At 35.1% G+C, this 20,040-nt stretch overlaps 1 protein-coding gene across 1 annotated transcript in view; it reads left to right on the forward strand.

Annotated features, from left to right (window-relative positions):
• The window catches only part of LOC131047098 (uncharacterized protein C594.04c), a 60,702-nt gene extending 58,689 nt beyond the window's left edge, over positions 1–2,013 (forward strand). Inside the window, exon 3 of the mRNA XM_057980932.2 lies at positions 1,197–2,013. Coding sequence (XP_057836915.2) covers positions 1,197–1,679 — 483 coding nt within the window. The 3' untranslated portion in view covers positions 1,680–2,013. The remainder of the gene's footprint in view (positions 1–1,196) is intronic.
• The last annotated feature ends 18,027 nt before the right edge of the window (positions 2,014–20,040 follow it).

The following is a 20,040-nucleotide window of genomic DNA, read 5'->3' on the forward strand; positions in this document are numbered from 1 at the left end:
TGTGGGAAAAGGGGGGCATGACAATGTGAAATCTCAATTCAGCTCTCAACTTATGTGTTAAGGTTCTATAACATATATGATGAATACCTTGTCAAAGTTATTATATGAATATTTGAAATTTCCTATATTTTTTAGAATTTCCTAGTTTTTTGTAGCCATCTCCTGCTGTCTCCTAAAAATGCTCCACGGAAAAATCCATCCTGGGAATGCTTCCTCCCATCCCCTGTTGTTTGTCTCAGAAACTTGGTGTAACGTAGGGTCAACATCTTCATTCTGCACGACTTTTATCCCAACCATTCCAATGCACTAGAGACTTCTCATTCCTCTACCAATCACTAATACCCAGAAAAATAACACAGCCATTATTCTGAGACAGCTTCAAATAATGCATACTTCATGCTACCGAATCTGTGGTGTTGCTGGTTCTAGTATTTTCCTTTTAAGTCATGTACTACAGTATTCCTATGTTAAATTTGATTATATCTTCAAGATTTTTAGTTGTCAATAGTTGGAGAGAGTTGTTTGAAATTTTTAAATTTGCCCTATTTGCATATTGGGTTGCTCTAGATGGGATATTATTGAAGTAGATGCTATTAATGCTTTGATTTCATATCCATTTTTTAATTTTCTTATATATACATATACATACACACACGCAGACATATGTATGTATGTAGTTAAAGTTGATTAAACATCATATTTTTGAAGACCTCCCAAAGTGTCAAATTCAAGTTCCTTAAACAGTTGTTCCACACACACACATGTACATCTGTAGTTCAACATTATATTTTTTAAGACTTCTAAAGTGTCAAATTCAAGTTCCTCAAACAATTTTTCCATATATATATGTATTTATGTATGTATATTCTGCAAGCGGTCAGAATTTGATCAATCTTCTCTCTTATCTAAATGACTTAAAGGTCCTAATACACCATGATTATGTGGAGAGGATAGGACGAATCTTATTCTCAATCATGTAGCAAGCCTTGAAACAAATTATTTCTCCAAGGATCTTAAAAGCTCAATCGTGGTTATAGCTGACTAGTATTTTAATTGGGGCTAGTGTGCACTGCGAAGCTTTGTTGGGGGAAGAGGAAGTCTGTCGTAAAATTTTTAATTCTAAATAATGATAAAAAGGATTCAGCGTGCATCTCAAAAGAAAGCTAACATGATATCCATTGTGGAAAACATTGCAGATTTTCCTTGTTGGGGTTTGCCTTCCAATCTATGCAGTGCATAATAGCCAACATCCATGGACTGCTTTGGATTACTTTGCTACTTTGGTCTGCACTGTGGGCATTGTTTTTGCCTACTTCGCAGATACCCAGCTGTATAATTTCGTCCAAAAGAAAAAGTTACTAAGAGAGCTTGGTGCACCAACGAAACCAAACCTTGAAGAGGGCTTGTGGGCCTTTTCTCGCCACCCAAATTATTTTGGAGAGCAGCTCTGGTGGTGGGGATTGGTTATCTATGCGTGGAATGTTGGTCAAGGATGGACATTTTTGGGAGCTGCTGTTAATACATGTTGTCTGGCATGGGTTACGGTCCTAGTGGAGAGGAAGATGGTTGCTGAGCAATACAGAACAAAAGAATACAAAAAGTATCAAGAGACAACTTCTGTGTGGATACCTTGGTTCAAGCTTAAACCCCAAATCAAAAAGAATCTAAAGAAAACCTGAATCCATCAATATTGACTTTGTCAAATTCTAATTCTTCTCTTTTATAGCCCTTGGTACTTTCATTTGTTATAGATTAAGCTTAAAGGCTCCTTCTAGGTTTTTAATCTTGAATGGAGCAAGAAGAGGATGCAGTAACTAGGGCAAGCAAGTTTATCTAAATGTGAAGAGTTTAACTGTTTAAGGATATGTACATTCTCTAAATGCTTAGCCCCTGAATGAATCATATTGCTTTGGTAAGTGCTTTTAACTGCCAATGTCCAGCAATCTTTTATGTATAAATTTATCTTAGAAAAGTTAAACGATATTGTTTTCTATGAAACCCATTCTTGAATCATATGACTGTTGTTCCACTTCATAACCAAGACTATTTTAGTTTCCCCTCTCTTGTATATGCACATATGGTTTCAGTTGTTAAAACTTAAAAGTTAAAACAGATCTACGAAACAGTTAAGACTGTGAGTAAATAGTCCTTGACAGTATTTCATATGTTTACTCGTTAAGATCTGTTATTAATTTATTTCCCGCTAATCAGAACTCACTGCAATCCAAGTAAGAATAGGATGCTTAGTTTTGTTTGTTGAATAAAAGTACCATTTAATTTCTTGGAATAGCATAGACATTGATGATATATTGTGTAAGTCTTCCTCTTTTGGTATAATTAAGCAAAAATGTCAAAATGTGATGCATAATCTGTTGCTCTTCAGAAGCTTGTCTCATTTGTGTTATTAGTTGAGAGCTAATGGCATTGGCTGTAAAGTTGCCGGTTAATGGTCAGCACATGAATCTCGTCTGGCATTTGGGACAGGATTTTTGTGCAGAAGGTATCCTTCTTGAGATTAACAACGTGCCTTCTTCTTCTCTGTTTAGATTTTAACGGATCTTCACACTGTGTAACTCTGTTTTTTCAATCTCAACTTTTTTACGCTCCCTCTCTCTCTGAGTGTTGTTTTTTTACCTGCCAATGGGTTTTCAACATATGGAAAGCATTTTAACGAAGCACTTTACAATCCGTGCTCTGAACTTTATACAATTTTTTTTGTTTTGAATAAACATTGAAACCTGGAGACCATCTCATCTTCGTCTCTGTAACCAACACACTAAAGCATCACTCCATACCACACGAAATACTCTTGATGTCAAAAGAACTAGTTCAGACAAGAGGAAGCAGAAAGAAAAACATATACGAGGATATTGTGTCCATAAATTTATTCTGATTTACAATGATCTTCTCGTTTCTCCAATATAAGGACTACCACAAGAGCAAAGGAGATTAAATATACACCTTTAATGCTCTGAATCCATCACATCTTTGGGGTTCCTAAGATTAGACCTATAGACGTTTATAAGATTTAAAATATGTTCATATGTTGTCTTTTGAATATCCTAGATATCTCTCAATATAATCCCGGAGGAGTTAAATAGAAGTAAGCATGTTTGGTTACATTCTACCCAACCTCAACCACCCACTAACCAATCCTTTGGTTATCAAATAGAAACACTCATATTAAACAATAATAACATATACCTTTAGTATCCTTTATTATATAAAGGAGTTTTTTTATTTAAGGGCAAATTTGTTTTAATGAGATCCTATAACCCTATTACATCCAAATGTCAATGAAACAAATAGTAATCAATAGAAAAACATCAAACAACTAGACCAAGTTTTGAAAGGGATTGGAACCTTATACAATTAATCCTACCTACGGTATGTCATTTCCTTTCCTTGCAATTTTCATACCCTAAACTCGGGGATGGGATTATGGAACAAATTTAGGAAGATCATTCTTCCTTATTTGGATAACCACCCAAAACGCACCATTTTCACGTTCCTCCAATCGAGGAGATATTAGTGAGCCCTTATCTACCATCTCAACTGAAGTCTACTCACACAAGGAAGAATGTCTAATTGAACATGACGTATGTTGTATTGAATCTACCAACTAGAGCAAGAATTTTCACACAATAGTAGTCATGGCAATAAAACCAAACAAAGGAGAAGCCATAATCGATTTATATGGAGAAGTCAAAGCACGGCATGATGAAGTTGTATGAGTCATACCAACCCTAGGAAATGCTGCCACAAGATAAGTGTGACCCACCAATGAGGAGACCAAACAAGGATCATCATCCATTAGAGAGACAAGGACAACCAAATTATCCACAATCAAATGATCAAGGCATTCTTCCACCAAGTAGTTGATCTTGTAGTCTTGTGACGAGATCAAGGGCACGTATAAGCAAGATGTCCAATAGAAAAACACCATATGTATTAGAATAGTAGGCTCTCATAATCAATTAGTTGAATCCACTACCTATCCTTCACCATCAAGATAATATCCCCATGAAGAACATTGGAAATGTCAATGTCCACCAAGATATGAGCAAAAGTAGAGTGGTCGATATCAAGCATAGTGGAATCCACCTTCAGAAAGCGGTCAATAGCATTGTTATATCTTCAAAATAGGAATCATCCCAAAATTAGAGAGGGAAGTTGGGCAACCTCACCCAAACTAGCATAATATTGAGAGATATTTCCATAGGCTTGAAAGAAGGAAACCATTGTTTAACAGGGGAAATATTCACCCCATATCCACAACTTGCTACTTAGCACCACATCTAGATCCTCCAGATACTAAAATTCATCAATAAAAAGGATCCTAACACACATATACATCTCAATTGGGCCACCTGTGAGAGGCCCTCAAGACAACAAAACCCATTTATGTAGGTTTAAGAAGGAAGGCCAGAAATGATTAAATCTATAAAGAAAACTTCAATGGGCATAATAACCTTAATTATCAATCGCTTGTTATCCACAAACCACAATAGGGGAGGAATGTGAGCAAGGAGACAAATATTTCCACATTGGGAAAGGCAAGAAGAACCGAGAGCTTCAAAGTCAACCATAGTTGTATAAGACTAGGCAAGATTGCCGCATCAATGCTAGTAGCCATTGATTATAGTAGTGAGCTACAAATTTGCCTTTGGTGTGTCCAAAAACAATAATAAAAAAGAAAACAAGAAGAGTGTGTCTATAGTGTTATCACATCCACCAAAGTTCTCATCACAAGAGAGTCGATCATTTGACAAAAACAGGCCCCTTAGTGAGTGTTATTATGATCTATATTGTAATATTATTAATTTATTCTAACAACTACCACCTTATTACACCATTTTCTCAAACACATAAGCTGGGGGAAACCATCTCGACTAAATCTTTTGTACCAACTGTCTTAATGTGGCTAGCGAAAAATCCACATTTAAATAGTTTATGTATTTACTTCAACAAGAAGCAATTCAAAATGAGACCCCAAATGCTCTCACATTATAAAAGGAAAGAAACAACAATTGGAGTGATTGGTCTCGACCAAAACAAAAGAATCAATCTGCATAAAAGAAGTGGCTTGTTGAATCATCTGCATAAATTAGCACACCCTTGGAGAATGTTAATACATTTCCTTTGCAAATGGAGAATAAAAAATTTGCAAGGACAAGAAAGAAGACTCCCTAGCGATAAAAAAGATCCCAAAAGAAACAAGGGAGTGTTGCTTCCATGGGTGACTTTGTTAAAAAAATACTTTTTGCATGCTATATAAATTCAAGCATGCACCTTAGAAAAAACAATCTAATATGATGCTTCAAGTGCTTCTAAACGTGATAAGACAAAAGGAGTGGTTTGTTAACCCAACCACATCGACTTTGCATGGGCAAGTTTTCTCTTTAGATTATGCAACATATGAAGTATAGGGTGTTAGTGACACTTCATTTCCACCCAAAACTAACAAATGTTGAGTTACAAAGGTCCTTTAGGTTACAATACTCATTTAAGATCCTCTTGTTAGTAATTCAATTATTAGGGCACAACTTGAAAGTTGAATTTTATAGATATGATGGTGAGAAACTATGTCTTATTTGTGACAAGTCTTGCGATCATGAAGTCATAGTTCATGCCTTGAGAGTTGGTAAGATGTTTCATATGGAGACAAGGCCCTAAGAGTGAAAACATATTCATCCTTCACATATTGGCACAAAAAAACTGGTCATCCTAGTTTTGGATATCTTTTTCTCTTGAGAAAAGGAGACATGGTGCAATGACTAAAGTATCTTGTCAAGAAACGATATTGGAATCTCTTTATTCCAACAAATAATGAGGCCCTAGCCCTTTGCATTTGGTGCATACTAGTTTATGCATTCCTATGACATGTAGTCATAATTGTTGATACATGATTGAATGAGAGATAAATGAAGTCTCTCATTCAATCATCTATCTCATCGATAGACTATGATAAGACTTCATTTATCATTCCTTTATCTGATGATTATTATAATTGCTCTTCTATATGTTATTGCATTATCATTTTTTTCTTGTACCAATAATGATGATCGTATGCATGATCATTCAAACTTATGTTGATATTTACATATACGATCTTGTTGTGATCGTATTCCTTGATTTGTATATATATAACCTTGCAAACAAATCCCGATTAATATCGGGTTCTTAACCAATGCATAAATACCGATTAGCATCGGTCATAATTCATAATGCACAAACACCGATTAGTATCAGTTGTATTTGTTAAATACATTCACACCGATTGGTATCGGTAAGTATGATTATGGTTTTGAAAAGGCATGATCAAGTAATACCTTGACCGGTCATGTCAATGCATAAATACCGATTAGCATTGGTCATAATTCATAATGCACAAACACCGATTAGTATCAATTGTATTTGTTAAATACATTCACACCGATTGGTATCGGTAAGTACGATTATGGTTTTGAAAAGGCATGATCAAGTAATATCTTGATCGGCCATGTCTCATAGACATGACCAGTCAAGGTATTACTTGATCCCCTTGCTTGCATATATATATATATACTGATCGGTGGATGTTTGAGAATCATCGAAATTATTAATGCTCTCTCTCCACCTGCAACATAGAATATAATAATCAGATTTATTATATAGTGAATTGACAATTACATGAAAAATACAATAACATTATATATCTTGCTCATTGAATAGAAAATTGAAAACATTTACATGGTATCAAAGCTATAGTAAAATCGAACCTACGGCTTTTCAATTTTGTGTAAAATTCAAGTCAAGAATATATCCAACATCACATTTCTCCAAATGGCCAGCACTATCAGATTCGAAGATAGACTCGGAGGAGGCAATGATTTCTCAGCATGGAAGTTCATAATTAAGATGATTCTCAAAGAAAATAAAGTTGAATCATTTGTAAAGTTGAAACTACAGAACCTGAGACTGAACCTGACAAAGCGACATGGATAGACGGAAATGAAAAAGCCATCAAAATCATAGTTGATGGGGTGAGGAATAATATTATGCCCATCATAAGGAAACATGAAACAACCTACAACATGTTCAAAGCACTTGAAGATGCATTCGAGATATCCAATGCAAGTAGAACCTTGACTTTAAAGAGACAAATAAATCATATAGCTAGATCAAAGGGGAGTCAGTCAATGCCTACTTCATGCGGATATCAGCCCTAAGGGATGAGCTAGCAACCCTTGGATATGAGATCCAAAACAAAGAATTAACACTCATTGCTCTAGATGGGTTGCCTAGTATATGGGAAAGGTTCGTCCAAGGCATCAGTGCAAGGGCTAAATATCCAAAGTTTGAAAGGCTAAGGGCAGACTGTCTCCAAGAAGAATCAAAGTTAAATAAGAAAGGGATCAAACAAAAGAATATAGATGAAGATCTCCAAGTCCTAAATACAAACTCCAATAAGAAAAACAAGAAGAAACAATTTAGGAAGAGGAAAGGTCATCAAGGCAAGAATACCTCCCAAAAGGATCTCTCATATTCAATGTTACAGGTGCGACAAATTCGGGCACTATGTTGCTAAATGTCCAGAAATAGCTAAACAACAAGCCACATTTGCCAGAACTGGAAAATCAAAGGGAGATGACTCCGAGAAGTATGTACTCTACTCGGCACTTACAAACCAAGCATCAAACAAGGCTAACTCATGGGTGATCGACAGTGGCTCATCCAAACACATTACAGGGTTTAGAGAAGTGCTAGACTCCATGATAGAGGAGAATGATGAGGAAGTGACTATCGGAGATGACTCTACACATCTAGTCAGAGGAATTGGAACCTGCACCATCAAACTGAAGTCAGGCGTATCATTGCAGCTTAAAGGAGTACTTTATGTACCAGGCATCAAGAGAAACCTAGTCTCCATCTCAACACTAGAGGATAAGTGGTACAAAGTGATCTTCATGGACAACAGAGTGTTGGCTTGGCCAAGGAATTCATCCATGAAGAAAGCTAAAACCATTGATCAAAGACAAGGCTACTTATATGAGTTGTGCACAGAGCCCAACCTAGCCTTAATCCATGAAATTGCATATGCTAATGAAGTTTGGCATATAAGACTAGGTCACCTGAAGTTTAGAGCTTTATCATCAATGGGAAACCTTGTCACAGGTCTACCCAAGTTAAAGCAATATCATTCAGGGGCATGCAAGGGATGTGCCCTAGGTAAAAATACTAAGGGTTCTTTTCAAAATAGTACTAGGAAAACAAGTAACGTTTTAGAATTAGTCCACTTTGATGTATGTGGACCTATGTTTGTACCCTCTTTAGGGGGATTCTTGTATTATGTAATATTTGTTGATGACTACTCTAGGAAAACTTGGATCTACTTTCTGAAATGTAAAGAATCAAAAGAGATCCTTAATAGGTTTAAAGAATTTAAATCACTAACAGAAAACTCCTCGAGAAATAAAGTTAAAACCTTAAGAACTGACAATGGGGGGAATACACCTCAGATTTGTTTAAAGATTTTTTGTAAAAATGTTGGGATTAAGAGGGAGCTTACTATACCTTATAATCCTCAACAAAATGGGGTAGTTGAGAGGAAAAATAGGACAATTGTAGAAGCTGCCAAAGCTATGATCCTAGATCAAAACCTCAATACTAATCTTTGGACAGAAGCAACCAGCACTGCCGTGTATATACAAAATAGATGTCCTCACTCTCATCTTGAAGATAAAACTCCTGAGGAAACTTTTACTAAAGTAAAGCCAGATATCAGCCATCTTAGGATATTTGGGTGCCCTGTTTATTTTCATGTACCTAAGGAGAAAAGATCAAAACTAGAGCCTTCTAGAAAAAGGGGAATACTTGTTGGGTATAGTGGAACCTCCAAGGCTTACAAAATCTATTTACCTAGTCAGAGGCATATTGAACTTAATAGGGATGTAATTTTTGAGGAAGACTTAGCCTTCAAAAGAGCCCAAAGTTCCATGGAACCTGAAGTCCATGTTCCTGCCCCTAGCATAGATGAAGATCCTACCCCTGAGCTTCAGACGGAGAATCTTGAGGAAAATGAAGGTGAAATACAAAACCCACCTAGAGAAAATCTCAAGAAAAGACCACTATGGGCCACCAAAATTGTAGAAGAAGCTCAAAAGTATGCTTCCCCTTCAAGAACCTTTAGAGAAAGCAAAAGGCCTAACAAATTCACCAACTTTGTTGCCCTCATGAATGATCTTTCAAAAGTTTAACCTACCAATGTATCAGATGCACTTAAACATCAAATATGGAAGAATGCCATGTCTAAGGAGTACCAGTTCATTATGAAAAATGATGTTTGGGAGATTGTTCCTAGGCAAGCTGGAAAATCTGTTGTCTCCTCCAAATGGCTCTTCAAGATCAAACATGTTGCAGATGGCAGCATTGAGAAACACAAGGCTAGATTTGTAGCCAAGGGGTTCTCACAAAAGGAAGGAATTGATTATGAAGAAACCTTTGCTCTTGTAGCCAGATATACCTCAGTAAGAGCAGTCTTAGCCATTGCAGCAGCAAAAGGATGGAAAGTACATTAGATGGATGTAAAGACAACATTTCTTAATGGAAAGATTGCACAAGAAGTATATCTAGAGCAACCTGAAGGGTTTGAGATTCATGATGTAGAGTCTCATGTATGTAAACTCAAGAAAGCTTTTTATGGGCTTAAATAGGCTCCTTGGGCCTGGTATAAAAGAATTGACACTTATCTCTCAGGGCTAGGCTTCTCAAAGAATGATGCAGATCCAAATCTCTACTATAAGCAAGACAAAGGTGATATGCCGATATTGATTTTATATGTTGATGATTTGTTAATCACAGGAAAAGATCACCTCATAGATCAGTGTAAGAAAGACCTTGCTAAAGAATTTGACATGAAGGACTTGGGACTCCTTCATTACTTCCTAGGTTTGGAAGTATGGCAGAATTCTGATGGCATTATACTAAACCAGGGTAAGTATACCTGGACATTTTGGAGAGATTTGGAATGCTAAACTGCAGACCCATGACCTCTCCAATGGAAACAAACCTTCATAAACTTAAGGAAGCAGCAGCAAAATCACAACCCTCAGATCCTACTCTATACAGGCAAATGATTGGGTCCCTAATGTATCTGGTAAATACGAAACTAGATATCTGTTATGCAGTTAATGCCTTGATTCAGTTTACGTGTGAACCAAAGGAGATACACCTAGTAGCAGTAAAACATATCATGAGATATCTACAAGGTACCCTAAACCTTGGTCTCAAATATGAGAGAGTTGAACTAGATTTACAGGGATTCACAGATTCAGATTGGGCTGGAAATGTAACTGACAGGAAAAGCACCTCAGGATGTTTCGGTTTAGGTTCAGCCATGATATCCTGGATTAGCAGAAAATAGTCATCGGTAGCACAGAGTTCCATTGAGGCCGAATACATTGTAGCTTCCATGGCTGCTTGAGAGGCAGTATGGCTTAGGAAGTTGCTTGTGGGGTTATTCAGTGAACCAATGAAACCTACGGTTATTCATTGCGACAACCAGAGTTGTATAAAACTTTCAGTGAATCCGGTGTTTCATGATAGATCCAAACATATTGAGATTCCATATCATTATGTGCGAGACATGGTAGACAGGAATGTGATCTAGTTGGAATACATTTGTACAGGAGATCAGACAACAGATATTCTTACCAAACCACTTTCCAAGGTGAAAGTTGAGCACTTCAGAAAAGGTCTTGGTATGATTGAAATTTAATTTGCTTTCTATTCCTGTACTTATATTATTAAGATGTTTAATGTGTAAACTTCTTTGTCGTGATATGACTTTTATGGGCTCCACCCCCTGTGTACATTTTTAAGAGGTGACAATCTCTCAGATAATGAACACTTGTATGTAGACATTATAAGGTGACGATCTTATAATGATCAAACCATATATCATGTGTGATTCCTGGTATATCATGGATGTGCCATGATTATGTTGTGGTAAAGACATTTGGAAATGTTAGTGCACATACCACAATTTGGATAAAATGAGAATTTAATTACTCTTATGTATTTATCCTTAGTATTGCTTACTTTGCAATACTGATATCACGTGCTTAGGTGATATCTTGTCATCACAAGTTGATGTGATGAACTTTTGTATCACGTGTTTAGGTGATACTTCATATCACGTGCTTAGGTGATGTGATTTCTTGTATCATATGATTGATGATACTTCATGTCACATGTCTAGGTGATATGATCCTCTAGAGAGTGATATTATAAGACTACATAAGGAATACTGACCATCATGAGAAATGTGATGCTAGATATGTTGTCTTTTATTCATCTTCCCTAGCTAAGAGGGAGTGTTGATACATGATAGCTTCGGTAAGATAAATCATTGAATGAGAGATAAATGAAGTCTCTCATTCTATCATCTATCTCATCGATAGACTATGATAAGACTTCATTTATCATTCCTTTGTCTGATGATTATTATAATTGCTCTTCTATATGTTATTGCATTATCAGTTTTTCTTATACCAATAATGATGATCGTATGCATGATCATTCAAACTTATGTTGATATTTACATATATGATCTTGTTGTGATTGTATTCCTTGATTTGTATATATATAACCTTGCAAACAAATCCCGATTAATATCAAGTTCTTAACCAATGCATAAATATCGATTAGCATCGTCACAATTCGTAATGCACAAACACCAATTAGTATCGGTTTTATTTGTTAAATACATTCACACTGATTGGTATTAGTAAAATACGATTATGGTTTTGAAAAGGCACGATCAAGTAATATCTTGATCGGCCATGTCTAATAGACATGATCGGTCAAGGTATTACTTGATCCCCTTGCTTGCATATATATATACCAATCGGTGGATGTTTGAGAATCATCGAAATTATTAATGCTCTCTCTCTACCTGCAACATAAAATATAATAATCAGATTTATTATATAGTGAATTGACAATTACATGAAAAATACAATAACATTATATATCTTGCTCATTGGATAGAAAATTGAAAACATTTACAATAATCGTGCCCAATACTTTAAACTACTTGTGAATGATCACACACAAAATGTGGATGTATTACTTAACAAGAAAAGCTTGATAACTTGAGAAGTTCCAAGATTTTGAAGCCCTTATCGAATAATCATATGATCATCCCCTTAGGGCTGTTTGCTCAAATTTACAAGGGAATTCACCTAAGTTCTTTTATATCTAAAGTATATTGGATCAAAGGATAGTTGACAACTACATCTATGCCTTAAAAACAAAATTACAAACAAACTTAATCATACCATCATGAAAATGATGTGGTTTATATTAAAGCATATAGATATAATTCCTATGGTATGGGTAGAAACAAATATTATAATAGTGTATTTGTTAAACAAAGAACCCAAAAAGGTGCTTAATGGCATCAATACTAAAGAAGCATGAATGAGGTAAGAGTATTCATCTATAGGTGTTTGAATGTGCAAATTTCATGCACATAAGGTGCAAAGCAAAAATATGGATGGGAAATCCTTGAAATGTGTTTTTCTTGGATACAATTCAAATTCAAAAGGATGTCGAGTCCAAATCTAACTGCAAAGAAATTGGACATTATTAGAGATGTATTTTTTTATGAGGAGAATGGTTGTAGCACATCTTCCTCACCATCTACCACACAAATTCAAACACCAAAAAAATTTGAGAGTGAAGAAGATGAATTAATTACATTCTACATGAATAAGAAGCAACTAATGAAGATTTGTTTCCAACTAGACAACCTTCATCTTTGTCCCCATTTATAATGCACAAATACCCAAATGATAAGTTAGATACAAAATTTATGCATTTACTTCAAGGGAAATAACTCCTAGCAAGATTCATGAGGAAGTAAATTTGGTTCTAATATGCACTATGATACAAAATTTTGAATTCAAAATAGTGAAACAGGCTCTTGAGGCATACTCTTGGAAAAATGTTATGGATATGGAATTGCAAACATTGATGAAAACCCACCCCCAAGGAAGTAGGGTATTGAATGTAAATGGGTGTTCAAAATCAAATACAAATAAAATGGTACATTGACAAGTACAAGGCTTGACTTGTGTGTAAGGGTCAAGCATAAGAGGCACTGACTGTGAGGAAACTTTTGTCCTTACTAAAAAGATCAAGACTATCAAGATGGTTTTAACAAAGTAGTGCACCAAACGAATATTTAAAGTGCTTTCTTGAATGAAGATCTCAAAGAAAAAGTTTGTATGACTCAACCCCAGGGGTATTCTACACTTCATCAAGAGAAAAAAGTGTGCAAACTTATGAAATCTCTACAATTTAGAATATACTTCTAGAGCCTACTTAAAAATTGATAAGTATCTTTTAAGTTGTGGATTTACTAGGAATCCATACGATAATAATCCCTACCTCAAAGAGAAAATATTGATAAGATATGATCATGACCTAGTCATCACTAGTACTTATAAGCTCATTAGAGCAACAAGAAGAATCTCAAATAATCATTCAATGTTGCAAATGAAGTAGGAGCCTCCTTATGTCCATTCTTTCACCACAAAAAATTTATGCTTATTTTCTTATGCATGAGCTTTTGTTGTGTGTGCCTTATCTCATGATAGTCTGATAAATGGTAAGCTTTACCATGTGTGTTGTGTTATGTTAGGTGAATTCTAGTGGCCCGCATGTTTTATTGCTTTTTGACATGTCCCTGCAGATCTCTACCAAGAACTAGTTATTTTACATCTAAGACTCATCATTAATTTTTCATGCAACTTATTTCCACATGCATACTTCACAATGATCAATCATTTTCATATGTCAAGGATTTGGTCATTCTTTCAAATACTTCCTATCAAATAGCATGATTAGATCTTCTGATAACATGTCAAATCTAGAGTTCAAAAAAAAAAAAGTTTGATTTTATTAAGGAATGGTTGGAATGTTCTTTGTCAAACAACACCCTACTAGTCGAGCTACTTTATGTTTGCATATATTTATTTCGATGACCAACTTATATCTTACATGACACTACAAGTGGCATGTGTTATATATAGTGGATCTTTAGTCTTTTGAACACATTAGTCAAAGAAACAAACTAGGTCTTACAACTTGATTATAGTTGTAAAGTCTTTGCCCATATATCTTTAGGATTGGGTAGTATAGTGCAACTAGGTTTTACATCTTATTGGCCCTTTTGTATTCTTTCCATTATTTATGAGATTTTATTTCATTTCATTGTTTCCTTCCTTGGTTTGATTTTGTTTGTGTTCTTTATGCACCTAATCAACAGTTCTTCATTCAAACTCCAATAGCAGTTGCACCAATCTTGTATCAGAAACTAGTGTTATGAGTTCTAGGGGTGAACTTATGAGAGTTTCATTAACAATTTTTTTGTATGAATTGTTGTTGCATTATTGGTAAAGTAGTAAAGATGCCTCACAAAGTAGGAAGAAAAGGTGTGAGAAGCCAAAAAGGTTTGCATTGCATATTTGGTTAATGTTTGGGATCCATTAATGCCTAGCTCAAGGCCATTGAAATCACATGGTGAAGAGATCTTGTGGCGATGGAGGAAACTAATGAAGATGAGAGAACAAATCATAATGTGTAGGGAGGTGTCATAGATGCAAGTGACAATGAAAACTTCATAACAAAGGAAAGATTTGTATTGTCTTGTTGAAGGTTGAGAGAAAGACAAAGCTGATCTCCTTAGCTACTAAGGAAGCTTAAAATTAGAAGAGCTAATTGACTAAATCAATGAGTTTGAGCGATATTTCGTGTTCAAAGATATTAAGGCCCATGAAGGTTCAAGCAAGGCACAATGAATTTGAAAGAGTGTGTTTCCTTGTGATAGGAGTTGGTCTAAAATGTCATGTGTAGGAGGAGAAACACAAGATCACACAATAGGATCATATGGTTGCCAATATTGAAATATGTCTGCCAATTATGCATTGAATCTACACAAGAAACTCAAAAACCTACACTAATTAGAGCCATGTGTGAAGAAGTAAATAGAGTTCTTCAAACAAAGCATTGTGCTAGTTATGTGGAAGACTACATCAAGAAACTGTAAATGGACTGTGTATTTCTATCTAGGATTATATGTGTCTAGTTACCACAAAGTCCATCAAGGAGGTGTGCAACTTGCACTCAAGGTAAAAGAGTTGTCTCATAGATAATAAAGGATGTAATAGTGGTAAGGATGAGTACAAGAGGAGCAAACGATGTGTAAGAAGGTGTACTTTAGGTGAAAGGAATTATAAACTAATGACGTCACACTAAATGTGAAGCATGAACGGATCTCTAATTGAGGTGGAGTTGGAGACAAAGTCACAAAAAGGTCTTTGGAGAGATGTGCTCCAAATGTGGGTTAAATAGATCACCACATGTTTGAGAATGCAAATGTCGCATGAGAGCAAGTCTATGGAGAGAACTTGATGATTCACAAAAGGTTCTATTGAAACTTATGTACAAAGATGATGAATTGTGATTTAGGAAGAGCCTATTTCAAACTAAGTTTAAGTCAAGAGGATTGTTGCAAGCTGGTCATTGGAATAAATATTGACAACTTAGTCTCCATGTAGAGAGTGCAAAAATTTGGTTGAACACTATCGTGCATCTCATGTTGTACAAAGTCAATTTTAGAAGGGACAACTCATAGTGATAGAGAAATGTCAATTTGTATTCTACTTTGGAGGATACATGGATGAGGTATGGTACAATGTGATCTTGATGGATTTTCAATGTGTTACTGTGAAGGCCATGGCAATAACTAATGTGTTATTCATGATGGGCACAAGCACATCTTCACCACCAAGGATGGGAAAAAGTTCAAATTACTTCTCATGAAAGATGAAGAGGATTCTACATAGTTTTGTACCCATATGAAAACTTCATATTGTGTCAAATAGTCAGTACCTATCCTTGAAATGTTTCAAAATCTTGTCTATTATTGATTCTCTTGTTCATTCTTTTCTAATTCTCATAAGATCATGAAATAGCCATAAAAGATTAGACATGTGCCTATATACAAAAACCCCCAAAAAATCAGAATTTGGATTCAAAGAGTAGAGTTGTGCACAAAGAGAGATGAGATGTGCCATTCCAAAGAAGAAAGATAAAAAATGTGGTTGTCAATATATTGGTATGTGTTAGGACAAAAGCATGTGGCAATGGAAAGAAGGTTTTAAAATTAAAATTTCTTGTTTAACACAATGGCTTGCATCTAAGGAAAAAGGCACACCAATAGAAAGGAGGAATCAATATATTTCAAGATATTTTTAGGGATAGCTATGATTAAAGAACTTGTGTCCAAGGAAAAGGACACATCAATACAAATGAAGAACAAATGAGTATATTTTCAAGATTTTTTAAAGGGTGTCATGATTAGACAAAAAGCTACAAAATCATCAAATTTATCAAGAGCCATCTAACAAAAAAATTGTTGCTAGCCACAACTATATACATCTTGTATAAATCTGATTTGTAAAGGAATGTTAGACATATCGTTGTTTGTTGATGCACATATCCCACTACGTGGATTTGATTTTGAGTTCTAGTTTGCCAAACAAGGCACTTTATAGAATAAGTCAATTGACATGAGTGTGAAATTAAATGGTAAGTAGACTAAATAACTACTAGAAAGAGATCTGGTAAGAAAACTTTGATTCCTTAAGAATTGTTTGTAATTCTTGTGTCAAATAAGGATGGAGAATGGAGGATATGCACAAATTATAGTGCAATTGTAAGGATCAACATCAAGCACAAGTTTCCCTTATGCATGGATGACTTGATCACCATCAAGGACTTCTCTAAGATTGACCTCAAGAGCAAATATAATAAAACACAAAAAGTGATGAATGGAAGACAACATTAGAATACATGAATGTTGTATGAATGGGCAATGATGCTATTTAGGTCGATGAATACCCCAAGAACATTCATGTGACTAATGAACAGGGTTCTGAAGTTATTTCTTTGAAAACTAGTGGTTGTTTATCCTATTGATTTTTTGGTATTTAAGAATACAAGAGAGCAACACCTTATGCACCTACAATAGGCGTTGACATAACTAAGGAGAGAATACGTGCATAAAACTAAAGCAATGCAACATCGTGAAGGAATTAGCATACTTGGGATTCATGATATCCCATGGTGAAATGAAAAAGGGTTCAAAGAAGGTCCATGCAATCTTTGAGTGGGTTAATTTAAGAAGAAAGACAAGGGGAAAATTATTCCATGGTTGTAAAGCTTCTATTGTAAGTTTCATTAACTTTAATGGCATTTATGCACCCTTGAAACACTTCACATGAAGTGAAATTTTTTATTGGATAGTTGTTGCAACCAAGAGTTACATGCTCTTGAAGGAGAAAGTGACAAAGGATCCTGTGCTCATGCTTCCAAATTTTATAAAGGTTTTCCAAGTTGACTATGATGCCAATGAAAGAAAAATTGGTGTTTTATTAATTCAAGTGGCCCATGGGCCAATCATGTATTTCAACAAGAAGTTGGATAAGGCCAAATAGCAATATTTTATCTATGACCAAAAAATACATGACATAGTGCAAGCTTTGTGAAAGTGGAGTCATTACTTGTTGTAAAAGGAGTATGTGGCGTACATAGACCACTAAGCACAAAAGTCTATTAATACTCATGCAAATTTCAAACAAAGGCACATGAGGTGGGTAGATTTTACTCATTTATGTTGAAATGTCACATTGGCAAGACCAAGCTTGTAAAGGCCTTAAATTGGAGAAAAGTGTTATTGTCTAAAATGACTATTAGACTAGTGGGCATGTAGATGATGAAGAGTATGTATGGTGCAAGCCCATTTTCTACAAATGCATGGTATGCTTCCATAGATCCTTGGGCTAGAGATATAAGCCCCTCTGAGGAATACTTCAAACAAGAGTGATACTCATTCAAGAGGCAATAGTTATGCTTCTTGTAGAGTTCAGTGAGAGAGAACCCCCATCAAATATTTACATGGAGGCAGATTTGGAGGACACTTTGGCATAGACAAGATGCACATCATGTGCAAGGAAAAGTTATCACTAGCCAATTTTATCCAAAGATGTGCACAAATTCATGGAAAGGTGTAGTATCTACTAAATAGTGAAGGGAACAATGCAAAACATTATGTTGTTAATGTCATCAAGGATTGAGGGCCTATAGACAACCAACCAATCCAAGCAAATTTTTAAAAATTATCAAATTCTAAGGACCACAAGACCCAATGACATATGTTAAGGAAATACAATGCTAAAAAAATTTCACTTAAAATTTGGTTTTACTTTTGTATTCTCTTTTGTAGGCCAAACTAAGCTACACAAAGATTTCTACCCTCTACTTGAGTCTTGGTAATCATGTACGACTAAAAATAGAGGCATATCTACCTTTGATCAAATGATCGCTTTGTTGTTAACACCTATGCTCCTTAAACACCATTTTTTTCTTTATATTGGTGCTATCAAAATCATGTTGGCTAGTGGAGAGGAAAGTGATTTCTTTTTATATTGTAACTATTGATCAAGATAAACACCAAAATGAATTTTAGTAACCATGATTTATTTTTTGTGGGTGGAAATGGGATATTAGAAGTGGGGTCCTGTTGTAATTATTGTAAGTGATATGAAGCGACCTATGGCATTACTCTAGCTTAACAAAATAAAGAATCCTCAAGCTCATTCATGGTCTCTTGTGACTACTATTGCATTACTACTATGGTGAATTTTTAAATATTATTTGTACCAATCACCAAGTAAATGTAACTGATACATCTTTGCCTAGCATTGAAGAATGATGCTCGACCTAAAACATGACTCCCATCAAGAATAATATTTTTTTTCATTCAACTTGGATAGATGCTTAAAATGTGATGAATACCATCCTTAACAAGGAGATCCCACATTGCTGATTCAAATGCTAGCCTTGAAATTTTGTAGCTCCTTCATCCATCAATGGGTAAGATCAAAAATTCATGTCCATACAAAAGTGATCAAACCTAAAATACACAAAATTAGAGAAAGAAAAAACAAATTTTGATCAAATAATACTTTTACGTGTGTAGTATCATACATGGGCATAGATGCTCTTTCATCAAACATGGTAAGTGAAAAAAAATTCATGAGATAGAGGCTCATGTAGATTTTGTGAAGCTCAAAATTGAGATTTCATGCTCGTTTGAGATTCCTCTTTCTACTTTCTTCTCCCTCTCTCTTAGACATTTGTCATTTGTCATTTGCCTTCTACCTCATTGACAATCTATCAACGTTTTTACCTCTTCCTACTCTAGTTCTTCATCCATTGTGATACCTAATTGTCCCTTGTAATAAAAACATAAATTGGCCTTATAGAATACCAAGGAGGTATCTTCTCCTTTGAGGAGTTTTGTCTCATAATCTTTTATTGCAAGCTAGACCTTACATTGTCTCAAATTTTCCTTCACTTCTAAGGTTAATCTTTTCATTTATCCACCAACTACCTTCTTCAATCTATGTCCTTTTTGCAACTCCTTGAAATGGTTCTCAACAAGTTTCTTCAACATCTTTTATGGAATTTTATCCATCTTAACCATTGTTCCATCTCCCTAAACTTTGTCTAAAAATAGTTTTTTAGAGTTCAAACATATCATGGGACTATAATCTCTCTCTCCATTTTATTTTAACAAACCTAGCTTAGACTTCTTTCCATTCCCCACAATGGTATAAAAGTGCTCTTTTTTTCCATATATAGCCTCCCTAAAAAGATATAGCAAGTGTCCATAGGTATAACATTATATAGAATCTCATATTTATATGAACCAATATGCAAACATGCTAAAGATTGTTCAATCAGTACCAATTAATGTTCATGTTGTAACACATGACCTTGTATGGACTAGGACGCTCATTTTTCTTTTAACCCAACTTCTCCACCATTTCACTAGAGATTGGGTTATCTATATTACCACTATCACAAATTACTTTACAACACTTATCTCCAAATCTATATATAGTCCCAAAAAACTCCTTTGCA

This window comes from Cryptomeria japonica, chromosome 11 (assembly GCF_030272615.1).
Source record: "Cryptomeria japonica chromosome 11, Sugi_1.0, whole genome shotgun sequence".
Classification (NCBI taxonomy): Eukaryota; Viridiplantae; Streptophyta; class Pinopsida; order Cupressales; family Cupressaceae; genus Cryptomeria; species Cryptomeria japonica.